Here is a 26131-nt window from a genome sequence, read left to right as displayed (position 1 = left end):
AGATCTACTGGAATACCAACTAAGCTACACTACCCCAGTAATTTTTGAAAACCTAGAAACCAACAAAGAAGGAATTAGATGACTACTTCAAATAAGGAATTAGATGACTACTTCAATAATTGAGTTAGATTTTTACTTCATTCCCACACACCAAAATAAATTCTAGATGGATTTAAAGAATTTTGTCAAAAGTGAAAGGGATTTTTGAAAACCTAGTATAAAACATTTAATCATTTGATTTCTGGCTAAACTTAAAGCAGTTAACAAAGTTACAAAAAAGAGCGATTGAACTGTATAAAATTAACATGAAAATATGACAAGGAATTAATATCCTTAATCTATAAAGGTATTTAACCAATTCATTTTTTAAAACACTTATTTAAAGTTTAATATAGGCTTGTCTTTTATAAACCATTAGCAGCTTCTTTCAAGTGTTTAAGAACACCATAATCTAATTTGTTAATTTCCTCCATAGGTAGACCAGGTGTGTCAAATTCTTTGTTTAAAATAATAGATTTCAAAAGACTGAAAAAAGAGAATGGAGTATCAAAGAACTGTGAGATAAGAACGAAAGGTATAACTGCATAATAAAAATGCTTCATAGGCAAAGAAAAACCTGCCTTTCAACAAATGTAAAAAGTTCTTTAGAGAAGGAAATGATATAGGTCAGACTTAGAAAAAACAACACAATATTGACAAACAAAACGGAAGGGTTAACCTGACCTCACGTATAACACTACAGCGATCAAGACAATGTGGTATTGGTGGATGAATAGACAAATAGATCAGTCAAACAGAATAGAGAGCTCAGAAATACACCCATATAAATATAGTCAACTGATCTTTGACAGTTGAGCAAAGATGATGTTTTCAGCAAGTGGTGCTGGAACAACTGGACATGCATATGCAAAAAAAAAAAGGAACCTAGACCCAGACCGTATATCCTTCACAAAAATTAACTCAAAGTAGATCACAAGCCTAAATGTAAAACATTAGACTATGAAATTCCTAAAAGATAACAGGACAAAACCTATAAATTTGGGTATGGCAGTGACTTTTTAGATAGAACACCAAGGGTACAACCCATGATAGAATTGAATATATATATATACACTTCATTTACATTACAAATTTCCATTCTTTGAAAATGTCAAGAGAAACAGAAAATATTTGCAAAGGACATGTATCTGATGAAGAACTGTTATCCCAAAATATGCAAAGAACTACTAAAACTCAACAGTAAGAAAACAAAAACCTGAATAAAAAATAGGCCAAAAATTTACGAGATACTGCACCAAAGAAGATAGATGGCAGATAAGCACATGAAAAGATATTCCACGCCATGTGTCATCAGGGAAGTGCAAATGAAAACAATGAGATAACCACTGCACACCTCTTAGAATGGCCAAAATCTGAAACATCAACAACACTAAATGCTGAAAAGGAAATGGAGCAAGGAACACTCAGGAGCTCCAGCGGGGATGCAAAATAGTAAATAGAGCCATTTGGTGAGAACTGTGGCAATTTCTTAACAAAACCAAGTGTGCTCTTAACATAGAATCTAATAACCGTTGGTATTTACCCAATGGAGTTGAAAACATATCCACACAAAAACCTGCACATAGGTGTTTATAGCAGCTTTATTTATGATTGCCAAAATTTGGGAACAACTGAAGTCACCTTCAGTAGGTGAATGGATGGACTGTGGTGGTACATTGAAAAATGGAATATTATTCAGCATTAAAAAAGAAATGAGCTATCAAGCCATGAAAAGGCATGGAGGAAACTTAAATGTATACTACTACCAAGCAAAAGAAACCAACCTGAAAAGTCTACGTAACATAGGATTCCAACTATATGACATTCTGGAAAAGGCAAAAGACAGTTTAAAAAAAAAAAAAAAAAAGTGTTTCCCAGGGGTTTGGGGTAGGAAGGGATAAATATAAATAGGTGGAACAAAAGTTTTTTTCTTTTTAGTTTGTGAAACTATGATAATCTATAATGGTGGATGTATGTCATTTTAAATTTGCCCAAACCCAGAGAATGTACAGCTCCAAAAATGAACCCTAATGTAAACCATGGACTTTGGATGATGATGTGTTTGTATAGGGTTGTCATGTATAATAAGTGTATCACTATAATGGGGACTGTTGATAATGTTGGGCTCTGTATTTGATGTGGAAGGATAATGAAAAGCCTCTGTGCCTTCCTCTCAGTTTTGGTGTGAACCTAAACTCTTAAAAAAAAAAAAAATGAAGTCTATTAAAACGCTTTTAAAATAGGTTTTATAGTTGTAAAATCTTTTCAGTCTTTGAGTGAGGTTGGAATTCCATTTGTGATGAAACAGCAGGATTTAAGATTAAATCAGCAGTGCTGATATGTTTAAGAATGATGGTCACTAAAAGCAATCCAAAACTTGAGGCGTCACAATTGTGGATTTCAAGCTGTATTACAAAGCTGTGGTGATCAAGACAGTGTGGTACTGGCACAAAAACAGACACAGAGATCAATGAACAGAGTAGAGAACCCAGAAATAGACCTACAACTATGTGGTCAACTAATCTTCAACAAAGCAGGAAAGAATATCCAATGGAAAAAAGTCTCTTTAACAAATGGTGCTGGGAAAACTGAACAACAACATGCAGAAGAATGAAACTGGACCATTGTATTACGTCATATACAAATATATTCAAAATAGATGAAAAACCTAAAAGTGAGAAAAGACATCATCAAAATCCTATAGGAGAACACGGGCAGCAACCTCTTTAACCTCTGCCATAGCAACTTCTTACCTGACATGTTGCTGGAGGCAAGGGAAACAAAAGCAAGAATGAATTATTGAGACTTTATCAAGATAAAAAGCTTATTCGCACAGCAAAGGAAACAACAAAACTAAAATGTACCTATGTAATAGGAGATGTTTGTGAATGACATATCTGTAAAAGGTTAGTATCCAAAATCGAACTTACCAAACCCACCACCCAAAAAAGATAAATAATCCAGTTAGGAAATGGGCAGAAGACATAAATAGACATTTTTATAAAGAAGACATCCAGTTGGCTAGCAGATACATGACAAGATACTCAACATCCCTTATCCCCAGGAAAATACATATCCAAACCACAGTGAGGTACCACCTCACTCCTGTTAGAATAGCTGAAATTAACAACCAAGAAACAACTGATGTTGGCGAGGATGCGGAGAAAGGGAAGCTCTCTTACACTGTTGGTGGGAATACAAACTGGTGCAGCTACTCTGGAAAACAGTATGGAGGTTCCTCAAAAAGTTAAAAATAGAGCTACCCTATGACCCAGCAATTGCACTACTAGGTATTTTCCCAAAGGATAGAGAAATACTCAAAGGGGCATGTGCACCCCAATGTTTATAGCAGCATTATCAATAATAGCCAAACTATGGAAAGAGCCCAAATGTCTGTCAATGGATGAATGGATGAAGAAGATGTGGCATATGTATATATACATAAAATGGAATGCATCAAGGAAATTAGGCCATGTATGGCATTTATTTTTTTGTTCCAATGCTCTCCTTAGGAATGATATGTGATTATAATCAGAATTTCCTATAGAAATTATAGTCAGCTTTAGTATTCAAGTTTTGCAGTCCTTGACAACTGTTAGAACCATAGTGAGTAAAAACAAAGAAGACCTGATAGAACTTAAGAGGAAAAAGATCTCTGATCTATAGAGTCAGAGGAATCTACACTAATACAAAACAAGCATGGAATCTTCTCTGTGTGGAAAACAAGACAAATGATTTTTCAATATGCCAGGAAGTAATAATCCTCAGAAAAGTGAACGTGGACACACATATATATAAGCCAGATTCTAGATTTCCAATTCCTCCTTTTGCCAATCACAAGATGGGTAGACCATAAAATTGAAATTCAGGTTCTAACGCTTAGCTACCAGTGTGGATAATAGTTGATTATGTATAAATCAGAATTGGAAACAAAATTAGATTTGGCAAGCAAGATCCAGAAAGAGCATATGATTGTCAAACATGAGACCCCAGAGGAGTCTGAGGAGAGCCAAGGTCATGAAAGTTCTGGTCTGGATGAAGGCCACTTTTTAGGCTTTCCAAAATAAACATTTAAAGAGAACTCAGGTTTTGTTATTTTGCACACAAATTCATTTACATGAAGGAGAGCAGAAGGTAGTTCTCCAGGAACAAAACAAAATGGGATTTATAAGAGAGGGGAAAAAAATCCACACGCGGTCTGGAAACAATCTCATTGTACATATTTTGGAGGATAACCTTATTTGCAAGTATGTTGCAAAAAGATCTGAGTATTTTGTTCTTCAGAAGGGGCCAACCAGAAATACTAAGAAAATTCCTTTGGTTTTAGAGTCCAGAAAATGTTAAACATTTGCCACAGAGAATGAGCCTTTTTATAAAATATCTTCCCCTGTTCTTCCATTAGTACCTCTATCTTTTATTTCTCTCATCAGAATTCTTTAGGTGGAAGTTAGTAGGCAACTTTAAATTTTATGTTTCAGAAGTTTATTTTTGTTGATAACTAGAATATTTAACTTACAGATATTAAATATTGTACAAACGTGAAATCCTTTTGCCTTTGAATAGCTCCCCCCATACTAAAAGTCATCTGAATTTTGCTAATTTTATTATATAATGCCAGTTAAATATTCTAAATATTGAACTTAAATACTGTAAGCTTTCAGAATGGACTCAAATGTTATATCAATATGGCTTGATAATACAGTCCGACTGGTTGAATGTATAATAATTGCCTAAAGTTAAATCCTTTTGTCTTTTATTGAAGAATCTTTTATTAGAATATGACAAGCAATCAGAGCAGTTGGATTTGGAAAAAGAACGTGCTAATAATTTTGAGCATCACATAGAAGACCTTACAAGACAATTAAGGAATTTGACTTTTCAGGTAAAAAAAAAAAAAAAAAAATTTGAGGTAGAATTGACATATAACATCATGTTAATTAAGATTTAGGTGTACAACATCATGATTTGTATATATTGTGAAATCTAGTTAACACCTATCACCGTACGTAGTTAAAAATTTTCTTCTTGTGGGACACCAGGGGGCTCAAGTGGTTGAGCATCTGCCTTTGGCTTAGGTCGCAATCTTGTGGTTCTAGGATTGAGTCCTGCATCTGGCTCCCCATAGGGAGCCTGCTTCTCCCTCTGTCTATGTCTCTACCTCTCTGTGTCTCTCATGAATAAATAAATAAAATCTTTATTTTATTTTTTTAATAAAATCTTTAAAAAAAATTTTTTTCTTGTGATTAGAACTTTAAAAAAAAAAGAACTTTTAAGATTTACTCTTAGCAACTTTCAAATATTCATTCAATACGTTGTTATTAACTATAGCACCATACTTTATATTACATTTCATGACTTATTTTATAACTGGAAGTTTGTTTCCTTTGAATCCTTCACTCATTTCACCCACATCCCGCCCTGTGCCTCTGGCATATTCTCTCTGAGCTTAGCTGTTATTTATTTATTGTTTTCCATATAAGTGAAATCATACAGTATTTGTCTTTTTCTATCTGACTTATTTCTGTTAGCATCATGTTCTTGAGGTCCATTCATGTTGTCACAGATGGCAAGATTTCATACTTCTGTATGGCCAAATACTATCCTATTGGATGTATACACCACATTTTCTTTATCCATTTCATCCATCAATGAACACTTAGGTTGCATCCTTATTCCTGGCTATTGTAAGTCATGCTGCAGTGAACATGGCTGTACATGTATCTTTTTGAGTTACTGGTTTTGTTTTATTTGGATAAATATCCAGAAGTTGAAATATTGGATCATTTGGTGGTTTTGTTTTTAAGTTTTCAGGAGCTTCCATACTCTTATCCACAGTGGCTGTACCAATTTATATTCTCATCAACATTGCACAGGCATTGTCTTTTCTCAATATCCTTGCCAACACTTCTTGTTTCTGGGGTGGTTGCAGGTTTGTTTTTGTTTTTTGTTTGTTTGTTTTCTTAACAGCCATTCTAACAGGTATGAGATGATACTTCATTGTGATTTTAAATCTTTTTTCTAAAGATTTTATTTATTCATGAGAGAGACAGAGATAGAGGCAGAGAAATAGGCAAAGGGAGAAGCAGGCTCCCTATGGGGAGCCTGATATGGGACACGATCCCAGGATCATGCCCTGCGCCCAATGCAGATGCTCAGCCACCCAGGCGTCCCTCGTTGTGGTTTTGATTTACATTTCTCTGATGATCCATGATGTTGAGCATCTTCTCATGTACCTATTGGCCATCTATATGTTTTTAGGAAAATGTCTATTTATATATCCTGCCCATTTTTAAATTGAATTTTTGGTTTTTTACTATTGAGTTGTAGGAGTTCTTTATTTAGAATATTAACCCTTTATCAGATACAGGATTTGCAAATAATCTCTTCCATTCTGTAGGCTGCCTTTTCATTCTGTTGATGGTTTCCTTTGTTAAGTTTTTGAGTTTGAGGGGATCCCTGGGTGACTCAGTGGTTTGGCGCCTGCCTTTGGCCCAGGGCACGATCCTGGAGTCGAGTTTGATTCAGTCCCACTTACTGATTTTTTGGTTTTGTTGCCTTTGATTTTGGTGTCAGGTTCAAAAAATCGATGACATACCAATGTCAAGGAGCTTACTGCCAATCTCTTAAAAGTCTTATGGTTTTAGGTCTTACATTCAAATCTTGAAACCATTTTCAGTTAATTTTTGTGTAAGGAATAAGATAGTGGTCCAGTTTCATTCTTTTTCAAGTGGCCATCCAACTTGTCCAACACCATTTTTTGAACAGACTATCTTTTTCTCATTGTATATTCTTGGCTCCTTTGTTATAAATGAATTGACTAGACATGCGTGGGTTTTTTTCTGGGCTCTTTTTTTCTGTTTCATTGATCTATGTGTCTGTTATTATGCCAGCACTATACTGTTTTGAGTATTGTTCTTTTATAAAAGTTTGAAATCAGGAAGCATGATCCCTCCAGTTTTGTTCTTCTTTTTCAAGATTGCTTTGGTTATTTGGGCTCTTTTGTGGTTCTGTACAAATTTTAGAATTGTTGTTCTAGTTAGTTCTATAGAAAATGCCATTGGATTTTTGATAGGGATTACACCCAATCTATAGATTGCTTTGGTCAGATAGCAATATTTTAATATTTGAAAAATATTAATTCTTCCAATCTATGAACATAGAATATTTTTCCATTTGTATCATCTTCAGTTTATTTCATCAGTGTCTTATAGCTTTAAATATACAGGTCTTTCATCTCTTTGGTTGAATTTATTACTAGATTTTTGTTTTCTTTATGATACAGTTGTAAGTGGTATTATTTATTCTTACTTTCTCTTCCTGATAGTTTGTTATTAAAGTATACAAACACAACAGATTTCTGTATATTGATCTTGTATTCTGCAGCTCTATTGAATTCATATATTAGCTCTAACTTTTTTTCGGTGGAATCTTTAAGATTTCCTATACGTAGTAATCATCTGTAAATAGTGAGTTTTACTTCTTCCTTTCTAATTTGGATGCCTGGTTTTTTTTGTTTTTTTTTGTTTTTTTTCTTGCTTATTGGTGTAGCTAGGACTTCTAACACTATGTTAAGTAAGAATGGCAAGAGTGGAAATCTTATCTTATTCCTGATCGTAGAGGAAAAGCTTTTCACCACTGAGTATGGTGTAGCTGTGGGCTTCATATATGGCATTTTCTTATGTTCAGGTTCGTTCCTCTGCGCCCACTTTGTTGAAAGGACCTTTTTTTTTTTTTAATTTAAAAAAAATTTTTTTTTGAAAGGGCCTTTCACGTAATTTTAAATTGAGTAAATGCAAACATAAAATGTAATTAAGTATATTTCAATTTCAAAATTTTTGCATAAAAATTAAAATTAAATTCATTAAAATTAATAAAAACTTAGTATCATTTTCTTTTTCCCATTGTTGGGAGAAGAATATGACAAAACAACTGACAACTATCCTGTCTTACCTATTGCTCTACTTCTCAGCTTCCTGGGGTGTTTTGGTTTTGGTTTTGTTTCTTTTTTTGCCTTTTCGTCTGCCAGTGCTCCTGGTCTCTTGTAATGTTAAATTGATTTTAACAGTAATAGTGTTTTAAACTTACTTTTTATTTTACATTATGTGGAATTATTTTTGAAATCTTCATTTTTCATACTGTGCCAGTAATCTTATAATGCATCATTTTATTCTTCTTCTCCTGTACATATTTTCTGCATGTTTACAGTCATGAATCATTTGTCATTCTAGTGTGAAAAATTAAATTCTGATAATGAAGATCTCTTAGCTCGTATTGAGACACTACAGTCTAATGTGAAGTTATTAGAAGTACAGATTTTAGAAGTCCAAAAAGCTAAAGCAGTGGCAGACAAAGAGTTGGAAGCTGAAAAACTTCAGAAAGAGCAGAAGATAAAGGTAAAAACAGTCCTGTGGGGTTACTTTATGTTATATAGTGATGTTTTTATCACATCATTTAAGTGAAGTAAAGACTTACTAATGAGTAGCATTTGTGAATACAACAGAGTTGTTTAATTCCTTGATGTATGTCAACTATGAATTGGAGAATCCCCAGCTATGATTTTTGGGGTGCATGTTTTTTATATATTAAAAGATTTTCAAGCTTTTTAATACTTTACTACTTTAATATGTTAGATTTATTTTATAGACCCTTAAAAATACCATACCATTTTAATGTTGGTTGGTTTGGGGGGTGGGGTGGCAATATTTTTAATTTCAGGAGCATGCCAGTTCTATAAATGAACTTGAAGAACTTCAGCTACAACTTCAGAAGGAAAAGAAACAGCTTCAGAAAACCATGCAAGAATTAGAGCTGGTTAGAAAGGTAAAAATAAAACCCCAAATTCCAAACTGAAGTCGATATTCATAGTGTTAAACGATTCTGATAGTTTAGAAAAGAAAAATGTCAAAAGCAAGGTTTTTGAGGCATAAACATAATCATGTATAAATTGTTTGACTCAAAAAATGGAAAGTTTAACATTTTTGTAAATGCTGTCTTTTCAGAAGAATAGGCTCACAAATGGTTCGATACTTCCTTTTTTGTACAGGATTGTTATATGACACATGAAGATTTAATTAATGTCAAAAGTTAGAATTCATATCATATTTAAAATCTTTGGCTTATTTTTCTCTACTTTTTTCAAGATGAGGCTAAAAAGAAAAGTATTGTAAGAGCTGTTTAAATGTTAACATTTTATAAATAAGAGCTCCATGTGTAGAACTGTCAATTGTAGTTAATGAAAACTATGATGAAATTCAATGAAAATATTTTATAAAATTACCAAATAGAAAGTGCCAATTTCTATTTTTTTCATATGATGTATAAACTTTCTGAATTACAGAAAAGCATAATTGGATGTGTTTATTCCTTTGGCATAATTTATAGTTATGCAATTAGCAATTTTACAAATAACGTTAAACTATTATGTGGATCTTTTATTTCTGATATGTGCAGGATGCCCAGCAAACCACATTGATGAATATGGAAATAGCTGATTATGAACGTTTGATGAAAGAACTAAATCAAAATTTAGCTAATAAAAACAGCAAGATAGAAGATTTGGAGCAAGAAATTAAAATTCAGAAGCAGAAACAAGAAACTCTGCAAGAAGAAATGAGTGAGTAAAACAAAATTCACTTTAACTTATAATTTAATCATAACAGAATACAGGGAAGCAACCTTATTTGTGCATTTCACCAGTCTTTGACTGCCAAACAGATCTTTCACACAATGCTAAATATTCTTAAGGACGATGAGGATTGTAAGACTATTTTTTGTTTAGATGTGTACAGTCCGTATTGGTGCATAATGCATTCATTTACTTAAATATTTAAGTACAAGCTGCATGAGTGATACAAAGATAAAGAATGGTCTTGTCCACAATTTGCTGGTTGTCAAGCAGTGTGGGATCATTTAAATATCAGTGAAATCTTTTTTTAAGGTGATTATATTTCACTTTCTCCATAAAATAATTTCTAACATTAAGCATCTAAAGATGTATATATATGCCTGTAGGCACTCTTTCAACCACATCTCCTAAATTGGTATGCTATACTTTTGTTTAATTTAGCTCAAAATATTTTTTAATTTCCTCTGGATTTCTTCTTTGACCCATGAGTTACTTAGAAGTCTGTTGTTTTATTCATTTAAAGGAATTTCACATCTTTCTGTTAACGATTTCTTACTGAATTCCTTTGTAGTTAGAGAACATATTCTGTAGGACCTTAGTCCTTCTAAGTTTATTGAGTTTTGTTTAATGGCCCAGAATAAGATTTCTTTTGGTGAATGCTCCATAGGCACTTGAAAACAATGTGTTCAACTATATTAGTTATTGGATAGCGTGTTCTAACTAATGTCAGTTAAATCAGGTCAGGTGACAGTTTAGGTTTTCTATATTTTTAATGATTTTCTGACTACTGCTCTACCAAATACTGAGAGAGATATGTTGAATTTCCTGAACATAACTGTGGGTTTCTTTCTCTTTTCACATGTCGTTTTTGGCTTCATATATTTAGAAACTCTGGAATTAACTCCATATACATTTAGAATTGATACTTGCTCCTGGTAACTGAATTTCTCTATTATTGTGAAATGTTTTTTTTTTTTTTTAATTACTGGTGGTATTTCTTTTCTAAAGTCCACTTTGGTATTAATATAACCACTCCAGCTTCCTTTTGTTTCTTGTTTACATGGCATGTCTTTTCCCATCCTTTAGCTGTCGACCAAAGTCTCTAAAGTGTTTCTTTTAGATAGCACGTAGTTGACTCTTCCAATGCTCTCCAAGCTGATAGCCTCTGCTGTTTAAATAGAATGTGTAAGTTATTTATTTTTAACATAATTATTTATATGATTAGGTTTAAACCTACTACCTTGTTGACTGTTTTTTTTTTTTTTTTAAAGATTTTATTTATTTATTCATGAAAGACATTGAGAAGAGAGAGAGAGGCAGAGACACAGGCAGAGGGAGAAGCAGGCTCCATGCATGGTGCCCAACATGGGACTCGATCCTGGATCTCCAGGATCACGCCCTGGGCTGAAGGCGGTGCTATACCGCTGAGCCACCTTGGCTGCCCTTGTTGATTGTTTCTACTTGTTTTGTAATATGTTTCCTTTTTCCTCTCTTTCTGCCTTCTTTTGAACTGAGTAATTTATATGGTTCCATTTTAACTCCTTTATTAGCTTGTTACCCTATACCTCTTTGTTAGTTCATTTTTTGCTGTTGTTGTTTTTAAAGATTGTGTTTATTCATGAAAGACACACAGTGAGAGGCAGAGACACAGGCAGTGGAGGAGAACCAGACTCCTCCCAGGGAGACCGATGTGGGACTCCATCCCCAGACCCTAGGATCGCACCCTGAGCCAAAGGCAGATGCTCAACCACTGAACCCCACCCAGGGTTCCCCCTCTTTGTTGGTTCTTAGAACTAATTACGGCTGTGTCGTGAATTTATTACGGATTACTTTTAAGTAAATTATACCACTTCATATAGATTATTTACTCCTTTTGCCCTTTGTAGTATTTTTGTCATACATTTTACTTTTCCATGTGTTACAGACAATAATTGTGTTATCTTTGTTTGAAAATAGCTATCTATTAAGGAGAGATCAGCAAACCATGGCCCACAGTAGCTGCCTGTTATATGAACGTTTTATTGAAACAGCTATGTCCATTTGTGTGTATCATCTGTGGCTGCTTTCGTGCTACACAACAACTGAGTAGTTGTTACAGACTGTATCACCTACAAACCTATAATATTTGTTATCTCACCATTTAAAACGTTTTCCAATTCCTGTTTTAAATAAATGAAAAACTAGAGAATTTTATTTCATATACTTACCCACATGTCTACCATTTCTAGTGCTCTTCATTCCATCATGTATATCTGGATTTCATCAAATAGTGACTTTCCTTTTGCCTGAAGAACTTCCTTTAACAATGCAGGCTATTGGCATTGAATTCTGTCATGTTTTGTTTGCCTGAAAAAAAAATCTTCATTTTTGAAAGATAGTTCTGCTGGGGAGCATCCAGGTGGCTCAGTCAAGAGAGCATCCATCTCTTGGTTTCCCCTCAGGTCATGATCTCGTGGTTGTGGGATGGAGCCCTGCACTGGGCTCTGTGCTCATTGCAGAATCTGCTTCAGATTCTTTCTGTCTCTCTCCTCCTGCCCGTCCCTGCATGTGTATTCTCTCTCTTTCTCTCTCGCTCTAAAATAAGTAAATAAAATCTTTTTTTTTTTTTAAGATAATTTTGCTGAGTATAGAATTTTGTGATATGCCTTGATGTGTCTTCATTTCTTGTTTATATTCTGCTTGTGTTTTGTTGAGCTTCTTTGTTGTATGTAGTTTTTCTAGTTTTCATTTGTCATATTTTTGGCCATTATTTACTTCTTTTTGTCTAAATCTTCCTCCCTTTTTTTCCCTAGGACTCCAATTACATACATTAGACCACTTGATATAATCTCATAGGTTAGTGATACTCTGTTTTTCTTCATTTCTCTTCTTTTTTCACTTTTATTAAAATTGATTTAATGATATATAATTATTAAATAGTCTTTAACTTCTCTTCAAGGTCTAATATGTTATAATTAAATATCACCCAATAATATTTTCACTTTAGATATATTTTCATCCCTAGAAATTCCATTTGTATTTTTTTTTTGTTCTTGCTGTATTTCATTTACCTCTTCATTATGTTTGTAATGGAGATGCCCCTCCTATTCCACAGTCTAGAAATTACCTCCAGACAGAAAGCTAGGACTGTAATAAGGGTCACCTTATTTATCCTTTCTCGGAGATCATAGCTCGGTTTCAGGAATTTCCATATTGTTCAGTTTCCTAATTGTTTACAGCAGAAGGTATATCTAGGTCATGTTATTCCCTCGTGATGAGAAGCTGAAGTTCCATAAAATAATTTAAGGTGGTGCAAAAATACTACTGTACACGATTTTAGATATATAAATGAGGAAATGGGATAAAAGGAAATGTTGAGGTGTAGGACTATACAGTGAAGTCAGATATAAAATCAAGACGTAAGTATACGTTTTGTATACTTTTGCTACCACTAAGGTCTCCATAATTTGGCTTTCAGCTTCCCAGAAACCATTCAAAGACAGAAACATTACCAGTTACAAAGTTTATGGTAGCCACAATATTAAAATAAATGTGATTCTTGTTAGCAACACAGCTTTTCTTGATCCTAAGATGTGTGAGAGAAGTTTTTTTTTAAAGGCATTTTTATAAAGGAACACTGTCATGTGGAACAATGGTCCCAGACCTAACTTGAATATCCAGAGAGCTTTTTGGAAAGCCCAGGCACAAATATAAAGAATCAGAATCTTAAGGGGTGGGGCCTTGAAATCTGTTTTCAAAAGTCTCGTATGTGATTTTTGAAATTAATGCTACCTTTAGGAATGTGAAACACCCAGAAATAGCAAAATTAAAACCACCAAATCAATAAATAATATTAAATCAGAATCTGTTAGGCCATGAACTTGGAATTTTCAGATTTGAAGACTGATAGCCCAGGATGGCTTATAAAGTAAAACGAGTAAATGTAACCTTTATAATGATTCGATATTACAGTGGGGATTTTTAGATGACAAGTTCACTTATTTTGCAGAGTAAGCTAAATTAAGTTTCACTTTTGTGACTTAAATTGTTTTATCTGCTCAGGAAATTTTCAAACCCAGTATCCATTTTATATTTAATTTTAACAGAAACCACTGATAATCTGGATTTGTATTCTCAGTGGCATTCCCACAACAAATAAAGTAGCAAATCTCCCTTGACTATTTCATGGTGCATATTTCATTCAGCTTGTAGCCAAATCGCAGCTCAATAACGGTAATTTCCACGAATTAATGAAGCATTGAAGCCATGGATGCATAGTTCTGATGATCTACCTGCATCCAGGGGAAAAATGTAGAATACTCAGATAATTGAACAATTGTAGAGTTTCCAGACAATTCACTAGGTGTAGATCTTTCATTATGCAAAACCATATTTTCCAGCTGTGTTCCTGGTGTAAATTGAAGAGCAGAGCTCTAGATTGTATTCCTGCAATGCATACATTTGGTTTTGTGAATTAGTGAATGTGTATATTTTTTATTAAGCTGAAAGAGAAGCTTGATACCCTGGAAAAACTAAAAAGATATGCTTTGTTCAAGAAGGACACCCACTTCACACCTATAAGTACAGAAATGAGTGGTATAAGCAGTGAGTGCTCTTTAAGAGTTCAGAGGGGAGAGAGATTCTGTAGACTGAAAGAATCATAAGTTAGGGCTCGAGATAAGTGTTGAAAGTAAGGTTTGGAAAGAAAAAACGGACTGAAACAGGGTATTACTTTCTGCAGCGATGGAATAAACAAAATTAAAAGTAACAATGGTGTAATTTTGGAAGTCTTGAGGAGTTGCAGTGAAAAGCTTGACCTGTTAAGAAGAAGTGAGGTGTAATTAGGAAGACATATTTTATCTAGTTTGTGGAGTGCCTGAATACCACAATATCTTTAGGCTCTTCTTGAAGACAATGGGGGAAGATTGGTCTGCCAGCATATCAGATCAGCTTATCAGAATGGTGTAGAATCTGTCAAAAGTCACGAGACTCATGTCAGCAAAGGTCTTAGAAGGCTGAGCTCAGGAGTTGCAGTAGGGTAGGGAAAAGATAATAAAGCATCTGGACAATGTTCTGTGCATAAAAAAAAGATTGCCTAATAAATTAGCAACACACGTCTTAATATGAAACCCCACCAACATCTGGCCCCAATCTGACTTTCCAAGTTAATTCTCATTACTCTCTCACAGAGAAGACTATTCATTTTTCCTGAGACATGATTTGTGCCTTTCTGTAACTATAGATCTCATCTCTCAAGGAAATCTCCTTTCATGTCCTAGCCCTCCCACTCTCATGCCCACCCTTTGGAGTCCTTCCTAATCTTAAACGTCTCCTGTTCTAAGTTTCCTTTGCAAACTTTGTATAACCTTTACCCCTATGAGCCCCAAAGCCTTTTGTATTTCTTTTGTAATGTTTGTATTGTGCATTATGTTATGTGAAATGTTATCCCCCCATTTCATTTTTATTCTTTGAGCTCAGGAACTAACTGTGTCTAATCACAATTCCTGGGGCACTTAACAAAGGTTTTTGTATGTAATTTGTGCTTTATAAAATGCTTTTTATAGCCAAGCAAATAGTTGCCAGGAAATAACTAAATTAGACTTATCATAAAAAGGCATAGTTAAGATATATTCTTACAGTATACCAGTTCATGTTTACCAAGTAATAGGATCTGGATATGTGGATATAACTCTATAAAGTTAATCATTGCTTATAAGATATTTTAGTAACACAATTACATGGTGCCCGTGTAACTGGCCTAGACCAGGTATTAAGCACTTTTCTTAAAGGACCAGGAAGTCATTCTCCATGGCTTCACAGGCTACATGGTCTCTATCTTCTATTCTTTGTTTCCTTCATAACAGGCTGTGGCCAGATTTGGCCTGCTTGCTGGTTGTATTTGGGTACCTGGGATCTAGACAGTAAATCCACTCATTTCTAACCTCCTTTAGCATAAAAGTTTTTTTATTTTTATCATGTTTCAATATGTTCCTTAGTGAACAATCACTGACAGTCCCATTCTACCAAACAATTAGTATCAGAAAAACAACCAGGTATGTGCCTCTGTGGCGATAGAATTGGAAATATATGGCACCACTTTTGAGGTACTTTTTTTTTTAGATACTTCATAAAAGTATTTATCTTTTAAATACACACTAAGTATATAACTTTATTTAAAGATATATACTGAAACATGTACAGACAAATGGATTTCTTATGAAGAACCAAAAACAAACAGACAAACCAAAACCAAAGAGGGTACAAGGAATAGGTAAGGATATGGTTTAGGAGTTGACGAACTCTTTCCATCAAGGGCCAGGCAATAAATATTTTAGGCCTTGCAGGCCATTTTATAGTCTCCAACACCATTAGTCAAAACTATCATTGTTGCACTGAAGCAGCTATGAACAAATGTAAATAAATAAGCTTGATTGTGTTCTAACAAAACTCTTTACAAACAGGCAGTAGCCAGATTTTAGCCTGTGGGACAGATTCCTGTTCTGTGTTGTAAGATTGGCCATGTATCAGTGATTGGTAAAGCTGAGTGATGGAAAAAAAAAAAAAAAAGCTGAGTGATGGATACAGTAGTTGTCACTGCTGTTGTGTATGTTTGAAACATTCCATAATAAAAATCTAAGACAAGTTTATTTTTATTTTTTTCTTTTATTTTTTTAAGACAAGTTTCTTTTTAAAGATAGGTAAATGCAAAGAAAAGACTTATTCATTTACTTAAATTCATTTATAAAGATTATTTGGGGTGCTTGGGTGGTGCAGTCAGTTGAACGGCCAACTCTTGGTTTCGGCTCAAGTCATGACCTCAGGGTCATGAGATCAAGCCCCGCATGGAGCTCTGTGGTCAGCACAGAGTCTGCTTTGAGATTCTCTCGCTCTCTCTGCCCTTCCCCCCATGCTCTTTCTCTCTCGAAAGTAAATAAATCTTAAAAAACATTGTTTAATCTGTTCTGAAATTATTTCCTTTGTTAGCTTCACTACAATCTTCAGTGCAACAGTATGAGGAAAAAAACACCAAAATCAAGCAGCTGCTTGTGAAAACCAAAAAAGAACTGGCAGATTCAAAGCAAGCAGTATGTTAATTTCCCAGTTTCATATTTCAATTTATGTATTTTTGAATCACTTTTCAAATTTAATCAGGTTTCTTATTCTGTAGGAAACTGATCACTTAATACTTCAAGCATCTTTGAAGGGTGAACTGGAGGCAAGCCAGCAGCAAGTAGAAGTCTATAAAGTAAGAGTCTTATTGCTTTTTAGGATTTACCAAACTGTCCATGTAGAACTAAGGTACTATGGGGGAATTTTCCCAAATACCTATATGTACTTTTTTTTTTAAGATTTATTTATTTATTTATTCATGATAGAGAGAGGCAGAGACATAGGCAGAGGGAGAGAAGCAGGCTCCCTGTGGGGAGCCCATTGTGGGACTCAATCCTGGGGCTCCAAGATCATGCCCTGAGCCAAAGGCAAACGATCAACCACTGAGCCACCCAGGTGTCCCTATATGTACATATTTTTATACACACATTTCTTTCTCCTAAATGTCCTTCATTTAAAAAGTAAAAGCAGTAAGCCAAATATGGCATATAACTGGAGTATCCCATTTAGCTTAAGCTAGATTCTCTTCATGTATTTGAAAATCCTTAATGCACTAAGAATAGTGCATGGCCTCAGACCTGCATCAGAGCTTTCAAAATGATAGTGCAGTCACAAGAATAAAAATGGTTCTATATACTTAATGTCGTATACATGTTACATGTATATTTACATTATTTATATTTTTTAATATCCAATTTATATATAATGTCTTAATATATTCAATTAGACATTGAACTATAACAAGTAGTCTGGATTTTTTTTATTATCACTTATGACTAATTTTGATTTAAGGAAAACTGAAATAATTTATTGGGAAAATATTCTATTATATTGTCTCTATTCTTTCAATAATAGTTTTAATTCTATCTAATTATCTCTTATATATATATAGAAATGATACAAACTCAAGTTTATTTTTAAAGAAAATCTGTTTAACCATGAAGATCCAATTTACTAGAGCTTAACTGAAAGGTTTTGCCCCAGATTCAGCTAGCTGAAATAACCTCTGAGAAGCACAAAGTTCATGAACACCTGAAGACCTCGGCAGACCAGCACCAGCGCACACTGAGCGCTTACCAGCAAAAAGTGACAGCACTTCAAGAAGAGTGCCATGCTGCCAAGGTACATGCTTCACACAGAAGCAGTGAACAGGTGTTACCATCACCTAAGCAGTTCACATGAGGGGTGTGATCTCACCTTTTAGGATTTGCTTTAGTTTAAAAGATCACTTATTAGATGAATTCTTAGTGTAGCTCATCTGTCCCTAACTCTAACCCCATCCTAATCCTGTCACTTGCATAACCTTTTTTGGTTGTTGTTGTTAAAATGGAAGACATGGGGGTACACATTGTTTCCATTTTCACCTTGTTTTGCAATTTCTGTGTAAGAGTTATTTTCTCTTAATTTTATAATTTAAAAAGTGTACAGTTCTTTCTGAGGGCCAAATGATTATAAAATAATATTCTGATAGAATGGCTGTGAGGGTCTACTTTCTTCAGCATGCAAAGCAGACCTAATATGGTAGCTTTGTGAGAGGTGCAGCTCTGATAATGAGCCAGTTTGGCGGAAGGGTCACAGAAGATCACATTAGGAAAGTGGAAGATCTAGAATTCCACTTTTCCCACTCTCTTTAGAAATCTGAAGTTTAAGAGGCTTAATTTCTTTGAATTTGTTTTTCTTATATTTATGAAAAGAGGAAATCTTATAAGTGAAAATCTTTTAAGATTCCAAAGGCAAATATGCCTTTACAGAATTTATGGGTACTCATTGAATCCACCAGGGAGGAAAACATGGTAGAAGCATCTCTTGTCAACCAAAATTCTATCTTTAAAGGCTTTTAAAAAGATGTAAGGCCTAACTAGCACATTTTTTAGGGGAAGTTTATCAAGGGGCTAAAGGGTGTCAGTTATTTTACTCATTTTCTAAAACATGTTTCATCTTAAGTCATTAAAAGGAAATAGGATTATGTTACAATAGAAAATGCAGTAGAAAAATTATTCTCTCTCTTTTGAATGTCATAGGCAGAACAAGCTGCTATAACCTCTGAATTTGAGAGCTACAAAGTCCGAGTTCACAATGTTCTGAAACAACAGAAAAATAAATCTGTGTCTCAGACTGAAACCGAGGGAGCTAAACAAGAAAGGTAAAGTATAAATTAAAATGAACATGCAGGGTTTCCCCCTTTCCATCAAGTAGGTTGTAAATTCTGCTTTGATTCAATTTGTGGAATTTTACGTGTAATGAGAGCAGAGTTTTTTGACTTCACTCTATCTCCAGGTAGCAACAGGGAAGCATCACTATGAAGGTTACAAACTCATAAGACTGTGTGATTTAAGCAGTAAAACCAGGAGATAGGCTAAGTAGTGTCATCTTGTTGTAGCAGGAACTGGTCAGAGTAGAAATACAAACATTAAAGTTACATTATGATTAGTTTTTCCAATTTTGAAAATTTAGAAATAGAATAAAAATGCTTCCTTGTTATACCCACCATTAATTAGGCTAAATAGAATTGCTTTAAAACATTTTGTCTTTCAAAAAGTTTTAAATTCAATACTAAATTCTAGCCTAGAATTAAATGTTTCTTCTTAAATTTATCATATCAATTATTTGTTTCAGTAGTATATTATTTAGTGCATCTTTAAAACTAGCATACAGATCATTTTTGTAAATTATTCAAAAATATACTAGGAATATGAAATGGGGCATTCTATAGCCTGTGTGTTTTGTTTTAGGTTCGGTATTCAAAGTAATTTTACATCTACCTCTTACTGTTCTAAGTAGGACTAAATATCCTGCAATGTTTGTATGTTTATACTTGTGTTACTTTTTTTTTTTTGTTTTTTGTTTTTTTTTTTTTGTGTTACTTTTTATTTAAGTATCTGTTAAATATGGGAAGTGTAGACTGAAAAATGAGATAATTTGTCTGTTAGCTCACCTTCAAATTTCAAAGCAGAAATTGAATATTGAAGCCTTTAATATGACAATGTCAGTATTGACAAGAGCCTTTTTTATCATGCTGGAATTTTGGATTGAAATTATTTTAATGTAAATGTTTTGCATTCCTTCTATTTTCTTATATGTATATTTTTTTCTAAAAAAAGAAACTATTGAATCAGTTGAGACATTCTGTTGTTCATACCATTCTCATAATGGTTAGCTTAGAACTGTGATTTTTTTTACATTAACTAAAAGCATAACACTATAACAAAATAGGCTGTTTTGATGCACTTAATAGTCTCTTCTCCGTTTGAGTATGAAATTTACAAGTTCAGAGATTTTTTTGAAAATCTGCAGTGGCTAAGATATAAAATCTGAGTAAGGTCTTCTGTATTATACTTATCCCTGGTCTCTGAATTCTTCCAATTACTAGATTTCCATTAGAATTGTCTATAATAATGGCAAGTGTATGACATTAAAAGATGAAATGATTAAAATAAAATGTATTTGAAACTACGAAATCAGGTTTACCTCTTTTAAAACTTTTTGTAAAACTGTTTCTCTTTTAGAGAACACCTGGAAATGCTGATTGATCAACTGAAAATCAAATTACAGGACACCCAAAATAACTTACAGATCAGTGTATCTGAACTTCAGACATTACAGTCTGAACATGATACTCTGCTAGAAAGGCATAACAAGATGCTGCAGGAAACTGTGTCCAAAGAGGCAGAACTCCGGGAAAAGTAAGGTTGCAAGCAGTACTAACTGTGTTTGTGCTGAGCAGCAAAGTTTTTCTTGGTTGGAACTCCTAATGAGTTGCTCCTTGGGATAAATACAAATTGAAAATAAGGAATAGATATTTCTAGGGGTACCTGGGTGCCTCAGTCAGTTAAGCATCCAACTCTTGATTTCGGCTCAGGTCATGAGATTGAGCCTCTGGGATTCTCTAGACTCTGCCTCTATTTCTGCCCACCTCCTGCTTGTGCATGTGCTCTCTCTCGCGCTCTCTCTCTCTCTCTCTCTCTTATTCTCAAAAATATATAAATAAAATCTTTTAAAAAGAAAGAAGAAATAGATATTTTTAGAGGCTTGGTAACTTTGTTTTTCTATGTTAAAGCCCCTTTTGATTGGTTTTAACCTTCACTTTTTTAAGAACAGTTAATTTTATCTGTTCATCCAGCAATCTGTTTTTCCTTTGGCCTTCATGGCCAGAATGTTTCTTTAAAAAATCCACTTTTCAACTCAGGTGTCAAATTACAAGCATTTTTCTTTTTCTCTAGAGGAAAGCATTCAGACAGCTGCTAACTGAACAAGAATATGGAGCTTACCTTTGCAACTGTCTTCAACTTGTCATATTATTACCCTTTGTTAATCAGTACTCTAAATAGACCTCAGTGGTGTTGGCAGGAGGAGTAGATTATTGTGAACAAGGAACTTTGAATTCCTGTAATAAAGAAATTGAGTGGTAATAGCTGTTGTACCTTAAACTGAGGAAAAGAGCTCTTCATTGAGCATCAAGGGTGTTGGAATATTTTACATATCTCAGGTATGCTTTTAATACATACCTAATCTATGGTAATCTTGAAAGCTTCATTTTGACTTTCTAATCTTTTAATAACATAATTTATATATGTTAATCATGTGAATCAGAAGTTTCAGGGAAGATCTACCAATTTTCTAGCTACCTATCCCCAGGTTTCATTGGAAGATTAGCTGAAATACAGTGATGCTTGCTATTTACATCAGAAATTTCCCACATTTATTCTTTATTCTAGAAAAGTTACTGCAAATTATATTGCTAACATGAATAAAGTGCAAGTGTTGCCTCTATAGTTCAGTAACTATTTTTTTGGCACCTACTATGTGCCAGTCGTTCCTCTAAGTGCTAGAAACTTAATAGTATTTTGAGATATCTTTAGAAGTCTTATCCCTCTTTTTCAGAAGTATTAAGAATAATGCTGCTACTGTCTATGCCCCAATATGAATAGCCTTATCTTTAGAAATTCTTTTCTTTTTAAAACATCTTAATATTCATACTTTCTCTGTATGAGATTGTAAAAATGGCTCAAGAGGAATAATTAAGCTGACCAGCTAATACCTACATTGTCCAGAGGATCCAGCTATATAAACACCCCAGTAACAGCTGAGACAGGTAGTAAACTTCCATCAGCATAGTCATTCCAGGTCCAGGTTGGGGGTCAAGCTTCTAGCTCTTAAGTAGATAAAGTCAAATGTGTCACTGAGACCCCTACAAACTACCAACCTTCCCCTATCTCTATAATGTAGCCATTATCTTCCTTAGAAAATTGCTGTTGTGACTGCTGATGGTTCTTCCTTTATTTTCATAGTAGTGTTTGAACAAAATGCTCAAGGGACACCTGGGTGGTTCAGCAGTTAAGCATCTGCCTTCAGCCCAGGGCATGAGCCTAGGGTCCCGGGATCAAGTTCCAGGTCGGGCTCCCTGCAGGGATCCTGCTTCTCCCTCTGCCTGTGTCTCTGTGTCTCTCATGGATAAATAAAATCTTAAAAAAGAGAGAGAGAAAAAATGCTCACAGAAAAATGCAGATTTGAGGGATAACATATACACTAGCATTTTCTGAATTCATTGATCAATATGAACTTGGCACTTAAGAAACCTTTTCTGAAACATACGGTGTTTTTATTATATATCACCCTTTAGCCACTAAATCTTGTTTTAAAACCTTATATGGAAAAAAAATAAAAATAAAAAATTATATGGTGTTCATATCTGTACATACGAAAAAAGATCTTGGAATGTTACTTGCTAAACCACTAACAATGTCTGTTCCTAGAGCTGGGATTTTTACACTACAGGGGGTGGGAGTGAATAAGAGGGCTCTCAATTTTTTCTATAATTGGTTCCATATTGTTTGAATTTTTATGAGAGTACTTGTACTGTGGCTCCCTGGCTTAAAAAGAAAACTTTTTTTTTTTTTTTTTTTTTTTTTTTACCAAAGCCAAACATAAAACATCAAGACTACAATTGAACCATTAATAATAGTGGTTCCCAAATTATAGTTGCATTGGCTAACACCAGGCTAAAAATCGCATAGAGAACTGCTAAAAGTAGGTGATTTCTAGGACATTCTGATTCAGTGGCTCTGGGATGAAAACTAAATGTCTGGTTTTTTTTTTTTAACGTCTGTATTTTTAACGAGGTATCCAATGGGGGATCCTTGGGTGGCGCAGTGGTTTGGCGCCTGCCTTTGGCCCAGGGCGCGATCCTGGAGACCCGGGATCGAATCCCACGTCGGGCTCCCGGTGCATGGAGCCTGCTTCTCCCTCTGCCTATGTCTCTGCCTCTCTCTCTCTCTCTCTCTCTCTCTGTGTGACTATCATAAATAAATAAAAAATTAAAAAAAAAAAAAAAAAAAACAAGGGATCCAATGATTCTGGTGCACCGTGAGATTCGAAAACAGCTGGGGTAAACCAAGCCTTTGTGTTTCAGAGTTTTATGTTATTTGGCTCAAAAGTTATTCAGAAAACTTTCTTTAAGGGTTTCCTTAAGGCTTTATTTATGAATCAAAAGAAAGTAATTTTTTTTCCTGTTTTCAAGGTAATAAAGAAAAAATACAGTAATCCTGTGTTTATATGAGTTCCCACATAAGATAACCTGAAAAGGGGACTAATTTAAAGTATAATTATACATTGCTCTAAATTCAGCCCTATTTTTTGATAAGTAATGAAGGAATTTCTCATCTGAACCATTGTAGCAGTTACTCAACCAAGGCTCCTGATTGGAACTACAGAACACAGAGATGATTTGAACTAGATGACAGCCAATCCCCAGATGGTTAACACAACTTGTACCATTTTGTATGCTTAGCAGTTAATTCACACATTTAGTAGATGTCTCAAGGCTAATTATCAAGTAGAACCCAGCTGAGAAAAGCTGAGTCAGCATGTCAGATTGAAAGATTTCCTATGAAATAAGTTCCTCTCATCCTTCAGGTTGTGTTCAATACAATCAGAGAATATGACGCTGAAGTCTGAACATGCACAGACTGTGAGCCAACTGACGTCCCAGAACGAGGTCCTTCACAGCCGCTTCCGCGATCAAGTACGCCATTTGCAGGAAGAGCACAGAAAGACAATGGAAACCTTACAGCAGCAGCTCTCCAAGGTGGAAGCTCAGCTTTTCCAGCTTAAGAGTGAACCAGCCACAAGAAGTATGTGTATGTGTATGAGAACCTCAGTCGTTTGTGTTCTTGCATAGTTATATCACTTAAATATATTCTTCACAAATTCATAAGAAAAAAGAAAATTTACTAGGTGACAATCAGTGCCAATTTTGTGATTAATGAATTTTGGATTTGCTTGCTGAAAAGATATTTGAACCATTTGAACCCTTTTTGATTATACATATCTATTTTGTACTTAGGAATATTAGAGTGAGAAGCTTAGAAACACCCCAAGTCCCACTGAATTTTAGGATTGATTGGTTAATACAGCTTCTTACCTTTAATATTTCTTAGTTGGAGATTTAGTTCAGCTGCACCTATCTCTTCTATTCTGCTCCCTGAAAGAGATGGGAATATGCCAGACAAGATGAGGCTACTTATTACTACATTTTAGCATTAAGTATCAACTTTATGCTTAATACCACTTAGCTTGAAAAATGTCACCAGGACATTGGCAGTGATGGGTCATTCATCATGGTCCAAAGCCAGCTGTAAGAAATTCAGCCTATGCCAAAAGTCATCAAAGGAAGAAACATTGTCACACCAAAGATTGTGATCTAGGAATCAGCAGTGGAATAAGCAATTGGCCCAATATCAGAAATCTTGGCAAGTGCTTCAACATAGGCAGCTGGAGGCTAAGGTCTGAGAGAAATGAGGAGACAACATCATGGAATGGAAAATAATGAAATTGGGAGTTAAAAGATATCGGTTAGAATTCTGGTCCCTACCCCTGCTATGACGTCTTGGGCAAAGTCATTTAATTTCTGACCTTCAGGTTTCTCAGGATTAATAAAGCAATATGCCTTAAAAATCTTGGAGTTCCATGCAAGTGTTCACTATCAGCAAGCAGGAAAGCCTGGCTGGGGGAGTATAATAGATTAGTTCCCTGCCCTGGGTTCTAAGCTTTTCTTGGCTGAACACCGAAGATGTGAGGGGGCAATGGTAGGAACCAGCAGAGGTGAAGGTATAAGGTAGAGATGAACAAGAACATGTGCTCAGCAGAGTTCAGCATGCATATTGTGTCAGAAAGGACACAGCTCTCTGCAATACATAATCTTCAAAAATAGAGTCTAGTATTAGAATTTCTGCTAGTATTTTGCAACAGTATAGCCCTCTTCTATTATAGTATATAGATGGTAGCAAATAATTTATAGCTTTTGTTGAAATGACATAAACGGTTAAAAGTTAATAACTAAATTTTTAGGGTAGACTTAAAAATTCTTTATGCATCCCATTTATTTTGTCTTCTAGTTATTTAGATTCCCTGTCATTACCATTTGATTACTCTTTGATGACTTAAATTTCATTGTGTATCTCTGAATACAGAGAGTCCATGATTTTGAACAATTTCACACTTCCTTTAAAAAAACAATTAATAGGCCCAGCTGCTTCTCACCAGCCTTTAAAGAACCTTCGAGAAAGGAGAAGCACAGATCTGCCTCTTCTGGACATGTATGCTGTAACCCGGGAGGAGGGAGAAGGAATGGAGACAACTGACACGGAATCTGTATCTTCCTCTGGCACTCACACACAGTCTTTAGAACAGCTGCTTAATTCTCCTGAAACTAAACTGGGTATGTTTTTCCTACTTAGCTCTGTTTCTTGTCTAATAAATCCTAACTCTAAGTTATATATGCTTTCTTTGAGCTACTCTAAGAAAATTTCTTCAGCGTTCCACCCTACATGGAAAATTCTCCTACAGAATGAAACAGTTGGATTTTTAAAAATAAAATGCAGGGTGTTCTGTGGCTCAGCTGGTTGATCTCTGCCTTTGGCTCAAGTCATGAAATCAGGATCCTGAGATTGAGCCCTGCATTGGGCTCCCTGCTCTGCGGGGAGCCTGCTTCTCCCTCTCTCTTTACCTACCATTCCTACTGCTTTGCTCCCTCACATTCTCCCTGTCAAATAAATAAATCTTTTTAATTAATTAATTAGATAGATGGATGATAGATTGATAAATAGATAGATAGAAAAGAAAGAAAGAAAGAAAGAAAGAAAAGAGAAAGAAAGAAGAAAGGAAGGAAGGAAAAGAAAGAGAAGAAAGAAAGAAAGAAGAAAGAAAGAAAGAAAAAAAAAAAGAAAGAAAGAAAAGAAAAGAGAAAAAAGAAAAGAAAGAAAAAAAAAAAGAAAAGAGCTGGTTCTGTGCCAAGCTTGAGCCAGAAATGGATGACTGGAGTCCTAGTGGTATCAAAAAGTAGGATGAACTATTCTCTCACCCTTCTAAGAAGCTGACACC

The 26131-nt window shown here is 34.6% G+C and overlaps 1 protein-coding gene across 3 annotated transcripts in view; it reads left to right on the top strand.

Moving 5' to 3' along the window:
• Window positions 1-26131, top strand: part of GCC2 (GRIP and coiled-coil domain containing 2) — a 54346-nt gene that overhangs the window by 16540 nt on the left and 11675 nt on the right. For all 3 annotated transcript variants that reach the window (XM_072844347.1, XM_072844349.1, XM_072844348.1), the window contains exons 10-20: window positions 4802-4921; window positions 8268-8432; window positions 8755-8859; window positions 9490-9652; window positions 16628-16728; window positions 16812-16889; window positions 17738-17875; window positions 18775-18896; window positions 20260-20436; window positions 23666-23883; window positions 25275-25469. In XM_072844347.1, coding sequence (XP_072700448.1) covers window positions 4802-4921; window positions 8268-8432; window positions 8755-8859; window positions 9490-9652; window positions 16628-16728; window positions 16812-16889; window positions 17738-17875; window positions 18775-18896; window positions 20260-20436; window positions 23666-23883; window positions 25275-25469 — 1582 coding nt within the window. The remainder of the gene's footprint in view (window positions 1-4801; window positions 4922-8267; window positions 8433-8754; window positions 8860-9489; window positions 9653-16627; window positions 16729-16811; window positions 16890-17737; window positions 17876-18774; window positions 18897-20259; window positions 20437-23665; window positions 23884-25274; window positions 25470-26131) is intronic.

This window comes from Canis lupus, chromosome 11 (assembly GCF_048164855.1).
Source record: "Canis lupus baileyi chromosome 11, mCanLup2.hap1, whole genome shotgun sequence".
In the NCBI taxonomy this organism is placed as follows: domain Eukaryota; kingdom Metazoa; phylum Chordata; class Mammalia; order Carnivora; family Canidae; genus Canis; species Canis lupus.
The sequence above is the reverse complement of the archived record's forward strand: the minus strand, read 5'-3'. Positions and strand labels throughout refer to the sequence as shown.